We start from the raw sequence: 14,649 nt of genomic DNA on the forward strand, positions 1-14,649 counted from the left end.
CACCCTCATGTCATATAGGGACATAACAGCTGTGTCCGTTCACTTATGCATCCCTGTGCTGGCAAAAGACAGACCTGTATGGGGTATGGAGCTGATAACCTCATGTGAATAGGGTAATAAAAATTATCATGCTTCCAAGATAGCACAGCAGTTCATATCTTGACTTCTTGCCTGGAGTTGCTGTTTAATAACCTATAAATAGATTTAGGCCCTTATAATGCCTGCATTAAAACCCCTGTCTTTATTTTAAGATTTCCCTCTTCTTCCCTTTTTATGGGCACAATAGGAAGCACAAGGACATCTGTCCAAACTGAGGAAAATGCTCTCTTAGGCAGTTTTCACTGTATACAGGATATTCCAGTCCTAAGGTGGACTTCTCCAAAATTCTTTGTTTTTTATTGAGTATTACAACCAATAAAGTTTATTCTGGACACATACCAGTGGATTTGCGCTCTCATCTTTTATCCTATATTAATGTTTGCCCAAGGACCGCTCTAGAGATTCACATAAGATCAGAAAGCTGCCTGCAAACTCACATGTACCATCAAAATATACCTAACCAGAACTATAAGTACATTTAGATGTCTAGTGCTCCTTTCTCCTTCCGCAACAGAATCATGTTATAAGTTAGCAACAGTTGTCTATCCAGAACTTAAAGAAAAAAAAATTTGGATTGAGATCTTTATTCTTAGATTCAAACATCCCTGAAACTGCTGGTGAAAAATATTCCTTTTTTAAGTGGTGTGTGTGTTGTTTTTCTTATTACCAAGTGTGCCTTGAATTAATCTAAACAGGATTAATAGGCAGTTACTGCAGATAGGTTTGGAAAGTTAAGATGAAGAACAGTAATACAGTACCTTATCTGATATTCCGAGCTGTGTGTCAAAATCACTTTAAATTAGTCCTCACTGACCTCACTAGCTATAGTCAGTGTGTAGAAATCCATCTTCGAAGTTCACAACAGAAGCACTGAAATCATAGCTCTTGTTCTCTTTACTTTCTATGAACAGCAGAGTCTGAGCACTGTGTTGCCTATGGGTGTTTACATTAAAATATAATATGCCTTTCAATATTGTGTATATAATATAATTTCAGTATTGCTTTCACTGAATGTATTTGTACTAGTCCAGCAGCTAAATATTTCATTTATTTTGAGTCCTTTCACACTGGTGTTCCATTTGTCTCTTCAGTTTCGTCATGTCATGTTTTTTCAAAGAAAAAACGGATTCCATTTACAATAGTCTTTTACATCAGTTTTTAATTAGTGTTTACATTCGTTTTTTAAATCCACTGCCAATGCAAAAATGGACCGTTTGTCCATTTACATCCGCTTTTTCTTTGTTTTTTTTAACAGAACAAAAATAGAACTTTGATCAAGAACAGATGTTGACGAATGTGGATGTTAACAGATGATCTTTTTGCATCCTTTTTTTCATAGATGGATGGATGAAAAAACGGGCAAATAGAATACCTGTGTGAAAGGGGCCTAATGTTGACAAATAGGAACTATTTTGTTCAGAGCGTTACAACTAAGGGGTTTGTCATTCATGTCAATCAGAAATATGATGCCATGATATATCTCCTTTAACCCTTAATATCTGGCATATGTGCTGCATTTTGTGCTTTTCAGTCGCTTGCATCTAAACTTTTGTGGTGTTTGGAAAGTGGTTCCTTCAACTCTTTTGAATGTGAACCTAAGGAAAAGGTTTGTAGATTGCTCTATACTTGCCTAACTCTATTGAATAGATGTGTGTTATTAGACATTGGTATTATTTTATGATTCATTAGTGCCTTTTGTGTATCCCCTCTTTCTGAGAGCTAATATTACATAATTTCTTAATTTTTTTTTTCTTATCCCTCTTTAACTGTTTGAAAAATTAAAAAAAAAAACATTATTTTTGGTTCATCCTTATGATACATTAGACATGTAATGCTGACTTTTTGTCTTTCCTATATAGTCTTATTGACTGTACATACTATTCTTTTGTAAGAAACTTATGTACCATTTATAATAAATGTTTGTAAACAAAGAGTTTGTTATTCTAAAGGATTCGCAATTTTGTTTTCAGGGACGTAAAAGTGAAGCTGAGCGTTACTTTTTAAAAGCAATACAGCTGGATCCCACCAAAGGAAACTGTTACATGCATTATGGTAAGTCATTGTAACACTTTTACTTTCCAGGCGTGTTTAATGTCTGAGGTTGTGCATAATTTGTAGAACCATGGATGATTAACCTATGTGTGAAGCAGTAATTGAATTTATGTACATTTTATTCATTTCCTACCCATCAGATGCTAATTACATGCTTGACACTAAAGATAACATTCTTTATGGATTTGAGGAGCCTGTGTAGAGTTAACAGTGACACTTCCAAAGTTTAGCTGAGGATGTATAGAGATTCGCAATAGTTTTTTCTACATACCAACCTTGTGCTGCCACTTGCCCCACTGGAATGGTTGTTGGTAATGAGCTAGTAGTTGCATTTTTTTAGAACATGGTTCAGCTGCTTCTACAAGGTCCATGGGGTTGCAAGCCAACTAAAATTGCAGGATAAATCTCTTTTGAACATGTAATTAAGTAATAATCTTAATTGTGAAGGGACCCATCACTATATGGGGAGAATAAACAGAGTTGTGCAAGCACAAGCTTGCACAGCTCTTCTAAATTTAGAACATGGAGCAGATGCTACTCTCAACTAACAAAAGGGGTGCAAACCACTTGGGTATTTAGGAGCAATCCATTCTTTGTTCTGTAGCTGTGAAAGACAGAGGATACAAAACAGAGAACAGAGCTCCATGCTCTGATCTCACAGCTGTCCCTGCCTCCTGCTTGTCTCACAGTGGAGGGAGGAGGAGGACGTTAACCATCTCTGCTTGTGCTGTGTAATCACTGCACGCACAGAGAGAGACCGATCACATCCCCTAAGACAAGGTAGCACCTGGTGGGAATCTGCTGCAGTTTGCTATATCAAAAACTGCCATATTCCCTTAATTAAATAGATGCAGACTTGAGCGCTTTTTTGATAACTGCCACAGATAGAGCCAAAACAGGTCTGCTATCTGCTCTGTCATATCGGCATAGGAAACTTAGTTAATTTCCCAGATTGTTGCTAAAATTCTGATATGGATAGAATGTTATTCTGAAAAGTCTTAGCAGCATATGCAAAATCTCTAATGAGTTGCAAGTAAATGATTTAGCCATTTTATTAATTCCTATAAATGAGCAGACTCTTCAGTCTGTGGACCTGTATAAAACTCCTAATTCCATATGTGATGATATCATTGAGTCCTATGCAACATGGTCAATATGCTTTTGTTGGCAAACTATCAAAGTACAAGGTTACAATTTTGTATTTGTTGTTTGTGAAATGGACAGTGACATTGGTACTGACAACTACTCCAGCAGTTGTTTTTCTGCAGTGCCTGTTCAAATCTTATGTTTTTGTTTACTTTTGTGCACTGCAGTACCCCCTGCATATGAGGTCCCCACTGTTCTGCATCTCCAATATAAGCATTGCAAACGTGTGATCTCTATAACTGTGACAGTTGAGGAAGGATAGCTGTAACTTACCATCCCAGTAGGATTAACAGACAGGGACCTAATCCAAATGACATCTTGATGATCGTACAAAGCTTTAATCCAAAAAGTGTGCAGATCTTCACAGATGAACATTAGATAGGTAAAAAAAATCATAACATTTATAGCTCCAGCAATTACATGTACTCAGAGCAGAAACTAAAGGCACACTGAAAAGAGGGTGGGACTAGCTATACAGAGCATCTCCTAGCTACAGAGAGAGAGGAAGGGAAAATTATTGAAAGTCAAACATCAAATAAATAACATGATACCCACTTACTGTATATACTCGAGTATAAGCCGAGCTTTTCAGCACATTTTTTGTGCTGAAAAACGGCCCCCTCGGCTTATACTCGAGTCAACGTCTGCAGGGGGCTGCTGTCTCTTACCTGGCTCCGGTCCCACGACGATCCGGTCCAGGAAGCGCGGCTGCTCCTTCCTTCGGTTCGTCCACTGGATGTTCGCGCGGCTGCTCGGCTCCGCCTTCTCACCGGTGATTGGCCACCAGAACTGTAGCTCAGGAAAGGCACACAGGCGGGCAATCACCGGCGAGGAGGCGGAGCTGAGCAGCCCCGCGAAAATCGAGTGAAGGAGATGCAGGTAAGTGTGCCGTGCTTAGGTGCTGCTGCAACCACATATGCTGGCTGCAGCAGCACCATACTGGAACAGGGGTCAGCAAGTGTCAGTGGGAGGAATAGTGCCCCATCATTGGTGTCACTGATACCAATGATGGGGCATTATTCCTCTCACTGACACCAACGATGGGGCACTTTTCCTCCCCCCACTGACACCAACGATTGGGCACTATTCCTCCCCCCTCCCCACTGACACCAATGATGGGGCACTATTCCACCCCCCACTGACACCAATCATGGGATACTATTCCTCCCCCCCACTGACACCAACGATGGGGCACTTTTCCTCCCCCCCACTGACACCAACGATGGGGCACTATTCCTCCACCCCCCCACTGACACCAATGATGGGATACTATTCCTCCCACTGACACCAATGTTGGGACACTATTCCTCCCACTGACACCAATGATGGGACACTATTCCTCCCACTGACACCAAAGATGGGGCACTATTCCACTGACACCAATAATGGGGTGCTATTCCCCCCACTGATACTAATGATGGGGCACTATTCCTGCCACTGATGCCAATGATGGGGCACTATTCCTCCCACTGATACCAATGATGGGACACTATTCCTCCCACTGACACCAATGATGGGGCGCTATTCCTCCCACTGACACCAATGATGGGGCACTATTCCTCCCACTGACACCAATGATGGGGCACTATTCCTCCCACTGACACCAATGATGGGGCACTATTCCTCCCACTGACACCAATGATGAGGCACGATTCTTCCCACTGGTGTTCCCACCCTCGGCTTATACTCGAGTCAATAGTTTTTCCCAGTTTTTTGTGGTAAAATTAGGTACCTCGGCTTATATTCGGGTCGGCTTATACTCAAGTATATACGGTAATTGTATTTTTTGCTTTGCTTTTGTTGCTGTTTTTGTTGGTGATGATCATCTGCAGTGTATCATAGTCTAATTAGGTGAAAGTGAGGAGGAGAGAGGGGTTAGAATATGATCTTTTTTTTTATTTAAATAATTTGGCACAGAAAAACTACATATATAGAAACATGATTTAAGAATAGACAACAGCATAAGCTGGACAAATCTATTAACAGTGCAATGTTGTGGGATTGCTACAACAAGCCTATTAAGATGATTTGAGATAAGCGTATTGCATAGCTTTGTTGGCTATGTAGTAGAGATCTAGTGACCAAAATCTTACATCAAGACTGGCATAAAATTAAACATAATTATTTAAGACATTAAAAATCTAGACAGAGGAGATGGAAAGAATGAGAAAGCACAGGAAAAGCTTTCTCACACTATTAGGCGAGGGTTAGGATGTAGGAAGGGGAGGTGAGTAGTAAGGAACGCAGCTCGACAAACCAAGATGAGCAGCTGTCACAGTTGACATTCTAAGAAGGATTTACACTTTGTGTAGCTGGAACTGTGGGCAGTTTTCATGCAATTCTGCATGAAAGGCATAGAGCAGTATATTCACTTGAATGGGCTGCTCTATGCGCATCTGTCATGACAAATAAGCTAAAGGACCACATTTTGGCCTTGAGCCAGGTACATTTTTACACAGGCATTTTGCTGTGACAATGGTGGCAAAATTGCACCGCATTTGGGGGTGACATTTCAGATAAATGCCACCAAAATGTGTGTTGCACATAAGTATGAACAGTGCCTTAGAGGTGATCAGGGGTCTCACACTTATTCAAAACTTGATCAAAGTCAGAGTATTGGTCATTCTAGCCGTGAGGACTTAAATGTGTTTGATTTCTAAGATGTGAGCATACCATGATGGCCAAAAATATTGGCACCCCTGCAGATAATCTGTCAGATAATGCACCACTTTGCCCAGAAAATTGTTGAAAATACAAATGTTTAGGTATTCTCATGTTTATTTCTTTCATTTGTATTGATATGACACAAAAAAGTGGAGAAACAAAAAAAAGCAAAATTGGACACATTCTACGCAAAAGCCCAAAAATTTACTGGACAAAATTATTGGCACCTTCTCAAAATTGTAAGAATTAATTGAGTTCCACGTTTGTGATGCTCCTGTAATTTGTAATTAAACTCACCTGCATTAATTAACCACTTGCCCTCCAAAGGATTTACCACCCTTCATGACCAATACTATTTTTGCAATACGGTGCTGCATTACTTTAAATTAAATTTGTCATTTTTTTCCCACAAATAGAGCTTTCTTTCTGTGGCATTTGAACACCTCTGTGGTTTTTTTTTTTTGCGCTATAAACATTTTTATATTATTGTATTTTTTTATACTAGTAATGGCCACGATCAGCGACTTATAGTGGGACTGCGGTGGTCATTCTGACACTTTATCGGAACGAACTGCCACTGACGTCCTTAGTGACACAAATACAGTGATCAGTGCTAATAAAAAGCACTGACACTGTACTAATGACACTGGGCAGGAAGGGGTTAACATCTGGGGCAATCAAATGGTTAACAGTGTGCTGTGTGTGTTTGATATTGTGTGCTGTATTACTTGGGAGGCATGCTGCTTTGTATCTCTTTGCTGTGCAGAGAGACACAAAGCAGCATGTCCATGATGACAGGAGAGAGACCTGTGTTTACACTCTCCCCTATCAGCTTTGCCGATAATCACTGAGTCCCAGCCGGAACCCAGCTATTAACATCCCCAGCTGCCAATAGTAGCGTGGGTAGGGCGGCACGCACGCATGCCCCCTATCCAGAAATGCAAATCATATATATGTGTGATTTTGCTCAGCTGTACCACCCTGGAGCAGTACATCTGCTATAGGGTGGCGGGCAAGCGGTTAACAGATGCTGACAATATAGAAATCACACCGGCAACCAGTTAAAATGGTGAAAAATTTACTCAACATTTCTGTTGTGTGCCTGTGTGTCACGTGGAACATGGAGAAGAGAAAGAGCAGCAAAAAATTGTCTGAGGATTTGAGAACAACCAATGTAAATAAACATGGACAATCTCAAGGTTACAAGTCTATCTCCAATGATCTTAATATTGTCAGGAAGTTTACAGCCCATGGCACTGTAGCTAATCTCCCTGGATGTGGATGACAGAGAATTGATCAAAGATTGCAACAAAGAATTGTTTGAATGGTGGCTAAAGAACCTCGATCAACTTCCAGACAAATTCAAGCTGACCTTCAGGCACAGGGTACAACTGTCAGCTCACACTATACATCACCATCTGAATGAAAAGGGACACTAAGGTAGAAGACCCAGGAGGACCCCACTGCTGAAACAGAAACCTAAAAAAGCCAGATTGGAGTTTGCCAAAACATACCTGAGGAAGCCAAAATCCTTTTGGGAGAATGTGCTGTGGACAGACAAAACAAAATTACAGCTTTTTGGTAAAGCCCATCATTCTGCGGTTTTCAGAAAAAGAAATAAGGCCTTTAACCATTAGCCGCCCGCCCTATAGCCGTTTGGCGGCTGCAAAAATGCTCTAGCTTTCCGGGTGCACGCCATTTGGCGTCCTCCCGCACATGTGCAGTTCGCGCGGTTGCAGAGCCGCGCAGCGGCGCGATCTGTCACCGGCCGTGTACCTCAGACACGGCCGATGACAGATCTGAGTACCGGCCCCCGCTGCCAGTACCATGTAACCTGCTGTGACCAATCACAGCAGGTCACATGACAGTTGTATACAATGGATGGCTTCATTCATGCCATCCATTGTATACTAGTGCCTAGCTGTGAATGGTCACAGCAGGTCACATGCACATGTCATGTGATTAGCCGTGGCCAAATCACAGCTAATTACAAAAAAAAAAAAAAAACCTGAATGAATCGATTTCATTCAGGTGAATGCTTGCTTATAGCAAAGTAATTCTTTGCTATAAGCAAATTGTGTAAAAAAAAAAATACTGATCACTTCCCCAAAGTAGTACTATGGTAACATTGTACAACTTTGGTAATAGTAAAATATGAAAAAAAAATCTTAAATAAAATAAAAAAAGTAATAAAAAATTAAAAATAAAAAAAAACATATATATAATTTTTTTTCATACTGTCGCCAGTCAGTGTCCCTTTTCACCACCATGCCAGTTATATGATGACGCTGTACTGCACTGGTGACAGTATGTAAAAAAAAAATAGTGAAAATAATTTTTTTCATTTTCCGAAAAATTATGACAAAAAAAATACAACTTCAAAAAACTCGCCATTCCTCTTATGAAGTACGTCGGACTGTCTACTCTGCAAAAAGGGGTCATTTTGGGATATCTGTACTATTCTGACATTCTTGGACCTCAAGAAATTAGATTGGCTGTCAGTACTTCAGGATTGATCAATTTTCAGATCTATACCATAGTTTGTGAACTCTATAAATTTCCTACAAACTAAATAATACATCCTAATTTGGGTTATTTTCACCAAAGACATGTAGCAGAATACATCTTGGCCTAAATTTATGAAGAACAACAACGTGTTTTTTTCCCAACATTTTTGGTCTTTTTTTGTTAATTTAGCAAAAAACCCCAGTGGTGATTAAATACCACCAAAAGAAAGCTCTAGTTGTGTGAAGAAAATGATAAACTTTTAGTTTGGGTACAATGTTGTATGACCGCGCAATTGTCATTCAAAGTGTGAGAGCGCTGAAACGTGAAAACTGGCCTGGGCAGGAAGGTGCAAAATTGCCCGGTATTGAAATGGTTAAAGAAAAGAATACAGTCCCTATGGTCAAACATGGTGGAGGTTCACTGATGCTTTGAGGATGCTTTGCTGTTTCAGGCATTGGATGTCTTGACAGTGTACATGACATTATAAAATCTGAAGACTACCAAAGAACTCTGGGGTGCAATGTAGGGCCCAGCGTCAGAAAGTTGGGTCTCTGTCAGAGGTTATTGGTCTTACAGCAGGACAATGACCCCAAGCACCCAGAAATGGTTTAAGAAAAAGCGCTGGAGAGTACTGAACTGGTCAGCATTAAGTCCAGATCTCAATCCCATAGATCAACTTCCAGACAAATTCAAGCTGACCTTCAGGCACAGGGTACAACTGTCAGCTCACACTATACATCACCATCTGAATGAAAAGGGACACTAAGGTAGAAGACCCAGGAGGACCCCACTGCTGAAACAGAAACCTAAAAAAGCCAGATTGGAGTTTGCCAAAACATACCTGAGGAAGCCAAAATCCTTTTGGGAGAATGTGCTGTGGACAGACAAAACAAAATTACAGCTTTTTGGTAAAGCCCATCATTCTGCGGTTTTCAGAAAAAGAAATAAGGCCTTTAACCATTAGCCGCCCGCCCTATAGCCGTTTGGCGGCTGCAAAAATGCTCTAGCTTTCCGGGTGCACGCCATTTGGCGTCCTCCCGCACATGTGCAGTTCGCGCGGTTGCAGAGCCGCGCAGCGGCGCGATCTGTCACCGGCCGTGTACCTCGGACACGGCCGATGACAGATCTGAGTACCGGCCCCCGCTGCCAGTACCATGTAACCTGCTGTGACCAATCACAGCAGGTCACATGACAGTTGTATACAATGGATGGCTTCATTCATGCCATCCATTGTATACTAGTGCCTAGCTGTGAATGGTCACAGCAGGTCACATGCACATGTCATGTGATTAGCCTTGGCCAAATCACAGCTAATTACAAAAAAAAAAAAAAAACCTGAATGAATCGATTTCATTCAGGTGAATGCTTGCTTATAGCAAAGTAATTCTTTGCTATAAGCAAATTGTGTAAAAAAAAAAATACTGATCACTTCCCCAAAGTAGTACTATGGTAACATTGTACAACTTTGGTAATAGTAAAATATGAAAAAAAAATCTTAAATAAAATAAAAAAAGTAATAAAAAATTAAAAATAAAAAAAAACATATATATAATTTTTTTTCATACTGTCGCCAGTCAGTGTCCCTTTTCACCACCATGCCAGTTATATGATGACGCTGTACTGCACTGGTGACAGTATGTAAAAAAAAAATAGTGAAAATAATTTTTTTCATTTTCCGAAAAATTATGACAAAAAAAATACAACTTCAAAAAACTCGCCATTCCTCTTATGAAGTACGTCGGACTGTCTACTCTGCAAAAAGGGGTCATTTTGGGATATCTGTACTATTCTGACATTCTTGGACCTCAAGAAATTAGATTGGCTGTCAGTACTTCAGGATTGATCAATTTTCAGATCTATACCATAGTTTGTGAACTCTATAAATTTCCTACAAACTAAATAATACATCCTAATTTGGGTTATTTTCACCAAAGACATGTAGCAGAATACATCTTGGCCTAAATTTATGAAGAACAACAACGTGTTTTTTTCCCAACATTTTTGGTCTTTTTTTGTTAATTTAGCAAAAAACCCCAGTGGTGATTAAATACCACCAAAAGAAAGCTCTAGTTGTGTGAAGAAAATGATAAACTTTTAGTTTGGGTACAATGTTGTATGACCGCGCAATTGTCATTCAAAGTGTGAGAGCGCTGAAACGTGAAAACTGGCCTGGGCAGGAAGGTGCAAAATTGCCCGGTATTGAAATGGTTAAAGAAAAGAATACAGTCCCTATGGTCAAACATGGTGGAGGTTCACTGATGCTTTGAGGATGCTTTGCTGTTTCAGGCATTGGATGTCTTGACAGTGTACATGGCATTATAAAATCTGAAGACTACCAAAGAACTCTGGGGTGCAATGTAGGGCCCAGCGTCAGAAAGTTGGGTCTCTGTCAGAGGTTATTGGTCTTACAGCAGGACAATGACCCCAAGCACCCAGAAATGGTTTAAGAAAAAGCGCTGGAGAGTACTGAACTGGTCAGCATTAAGTCCAGATCTCAATCCCATAGAGCACCTGTGGAGAGATCTCAAAACAGCAGTTGGGAAAAGGAACCCATCCAATCTTGAGAGACTTGGAGCAGTTGGCGAAAGAAGAGTGCTCCAAAATTCCAGTAGAGAGGTGGAAGAAATTCATTGATGGTTACAGGAAGCGATTGATTTCAGTTATTTTTTCCAAGAGGAGTGCTACCAATTAATAAATTGAAGGTGCCAATAGTTTTGTCCAGTCAATTTTTGGAGTGTTGCATAGAACGAGTCAGATTTGGCTTTTTGTTTCTCCTCTTTATTGTTTCATACCAATACAAACAAAATAAGCATGAGAATGCCTAAACATTTGTAATTGCAACAATGTTCTGGGCAAAGTGGTGCAATATCTGACCGAAATGCAGGGGTGACAATATTTTTGGCCATGACTGTATAGATCAAGTGGGTGTGGTCTGTGATTCCACTTGCAGTAAGGTGAGCACAATTTTTTTATTTTTCTTATTGCTGCTGCTATTATTATCAGCTGTCCCTGTCACCAGTGGATTGTGCTTGTCCTAAAGAATTTTATAATTTACTGTTTGAGGTCCAAAGGATTCCTCCTACTATAAATCAGAAATAAAATCCTGCAGTAAAGCTAAATAAACACACAGGTGGTACATGCATGCAGACATACTGTTATTTTGGTGATCACACAGGTTTCAGCATCCTAGGTTTACAAAAGAGCTGCCAACTGTTCCCACCTTCATTTTTCTGTAACTTTTTTGAGCATATCTTATGGATGAACAGCTGCACATCATTATAATTACTATTTAAAATGCAAACTAGAAATTCTACTGATACAGACCTTCTAAAAAGAACTTGCAGCGCAAACCATCATATCACATCAGATGTTTAGGATATTTAATGCCTAAATTATCTTTAAAAGGATGAGTGAGTTTTTGAAGCTTTAATTTACTTTGATAAATTTGCTTGGATTAAATGGAAGATTAAGGCTTGCTTGGCTTTAGAAGACTGTTGTCAATAAACCAGCTTTGCTTACCATTCCGTGGTGTAACTTATTTCCTTGGATTGCTTTAAATTATGTCAAACTGATTTATGATCGCCAACATCAAAGCAAAACTGTAACATGATCCACCAAAATCAAACATAAAACCTTTTAACCAATGCCTTGCAATCTTTGTAGTCTGTTACAGTGGCAATTACTGTTAAGAGTGATCCTTTCAACCCTTATGCATTTTACAGTGATTTGGAAAATAAATTGGCTCAATTTGTCCTCATTAGGAAGTTGACTATGTGAGGATTAATCTTTGCAGTTTGACTTTTCTCTAAAAAGTTAACTGGCTCTGCTGCCTTTGAGACCCGTTCAATAAAGTGGATGTACAGTGGGAATTAAAAAAAAAATAAAAGTTAGCAGCTACAAAAACTGTAGCTGCTGACTTTAAAAAACAGACATTCACCTGTTCCTCGATCCCTCTGTGTCCTCACAAAGGCCGGGTTGACTGACCTTCCTGTCTCCTCGGCGCCAGCATCTTCAGTGTGGGCACCCGGCTGTAACAGCTTGAAGCTTCAGAGCTGGGTGCCCACTGCGCATGCGTGAGTATGATGAATGGTCCTGTAGTCTTCTGGGACCTGTCACGTGTCCCAGAAGTCTACGGGGGGGAGAACAACTTCTGTTTCTGATCGCCTAGACAATCGCAGCGGAAGTGGGAACAAGTACCTGTCAAATTCGGGTACCCCTGCTCCCCAAAGGTGCCAATCCTTAACAGAGAGCTGGGGACAAAGCCTTAAAACGGAACTATCCCTTTTGGGTGAAGCTCCGCTTTAATTTAAAAAAAGGTATATTCAAGTTAATTTCTAAATTATGTCTAAATAAGGAAACATTATTACAGGTTTATTTACCTTGTTTATTTGTTCATATAAACAATGCTGTGTCAAGTGAAATTTAAAGTGTTTTCACTTTTAACAGATATACATTGCCCAACGTATTATGCAACTGGTTGCCTGTAATGCAACTGGTTATAGAACACCTGAGAAATACTAAAATACATATTCTGACTGTAATCTAAAGATGTGTTTGGCCCTGTTGCTTGCACTTTTTCTACTGGTCTAGGTGGTCAGGTTCACTGTCCATAAATTAATCAGAAAGCAGTTGTGAAAATCTAAGAATAGAGGGCCACACTCCTTTTTGCAAGATTTATAAAATGTAGAGTACTTGAAATCTCACTGAGAAGATGCTTCCAGCGCTAGGCTGCAGATTCTTCTTGCAAGACTTGGAGCACTCAGCATTGTCTGTGATCTCATCACTGGTGCCCTCTGTACCATGGAAGCCAGAAGGTGCTTTAGTATATTACACTTGTTTGTACCTTTGCTGCCTATTTCCTAATTACCTTGTAGAAGTTTTCATCTAGAGAAATCCAAAAAGTTTGAACTAGCATGTTAAATCTAGATTAGTGGTGCACTGCACTGTGCAGGGTGACAGTCCTGTAGGCTGTATCTTAAAAGAAACGTTATATAAAATCAGTGCGGATATGCATGGGGAGAGGTCCCAAACATTGCACACCTAGCAAGCCCATTAGTAAACAGGTGTATTCTAGTAGTAAAACATTAAAATAGCCCCCTAGGGGGGGGGGGGGGTGACTTGAAAAGAAATGGATGGTAAGTAACAAATTGTGTCTCAAATTATGTCTTAAGTTTCTAATCTGATCACTGCAGTACATGCTAGCATACATTTAGAGAGTCCGCCTGGTTTTATAGGCCTAGCTCCTACAGCTGCAGATACCTTTTCACTGCACCAAGTACTTTAGCCATTTCTCAACAAGATCTGGAAACATCCTGTAGGATCCTCAGCCCCTCCTCAGAGCTTTTTTATTGTTAAGTGGTTTCTGCAGTCCACGGAGGGAAGTTAGATACAGCTTGTGTGAATGACAGGATCACTAGAAATATTATACTACAAACAGTCCGACAAAGCAATAACAGGGAACAAAGTGAGCAAGTTCTGCTTTGCATAGAGTTTGGAAATTTAATCTCACATACCATTGCATCCATCTTTGAAATTATTCCAAAATCAAGTTCCCGATATGATTATTGTTTTTCATGTAATATTCTGCATTTCATTTCATACATTTGGCCTTGCAGGACAATTCTTATTGGAAGAAGGGCGAGTCCTAGAAGCTGCAGAAATGGCAAAGAAGGCTGCGGAGCTTGAAAGTTCTGAATTTGATGTAGTTTTCAATGCAGCCCACATGCTCAGGTAGGTTCAGTCTTTATATCACCACCTTCGCCATTGCGACTACATTAGTAGATTTACTTTTCACTGCATATGTCTCACATTGATTATTGCCCTAATTGGATGTTTATGTATAACATTGGGTTCCTGAATCCATCTTTAACTGGTATACTTCACTGCATGTCTGATGTCTAGCCTATTATGGTACAATTTTTTGAATATATCCCCTACACGGTGGTGTTACCTATGTGTCAGTGCTGCTCATGTACTAGAACAAGTGTCATTACGTTTACAGCACTATATATTCATGACGTCTGTTTTTAACTATATTTTGGTTTTTGGTCATACTTTTCTGTATGGTCTCATTTTGTGGTGATGGCTAACTGAAGTATTCACCTAAATGTCTATATATGCATTGTTTGTAATAAAGCATAATTTTTTGAGAAATTTTTGGGTATCGCTTTCTGTTCATGA

At 39.9% G+C, this 14,649-nt stretch overlaps 1 protein-coding gene across 1 annotated transcript in view; it reads left to right on the plus strand.

Annotated features, from left to right (window-relative positions):
* TMTC2 (transmembrane O-mannosyltransferase targeting cadherins 2) overlaps positions 1-14,649 on the plus strand; it is a 420,955-nt gene that overhangs the window by 356,001 nt on the left and 50,305 nt on the right. The window contains exons 9-10 of the mRNA XM_089652348.1: positions 2,070-2,151; positions 14,085-14,199. Coding sequence (XP_089508474.1) covers positions 2,070-2,151; positions 14,085-14,199 — 197 coding nt within the window. The remainder of the gene's footprint in view (positions 1-2,069; positions 2,152-14,084; positions 14,200-14,649) is intronic.

The sequence above is a fragment of the Staurois parvus genome, unplaced genomic scaffold (assembly GCF_062004578.1).
Source record: "Staurois parvus isolate SC_StPar_1 unplaced genomic scaffold, SC_StPar_1.0 ptg000025l, whole genome shotgun sequence".
In the NCBI taxonomy this organism is placed as follows: domain Eukaryota; kingdom Metazoa; phylum Chordata; class Amphibia; order Anura; family Ranidae; genus Staurois; species Staurois parvus.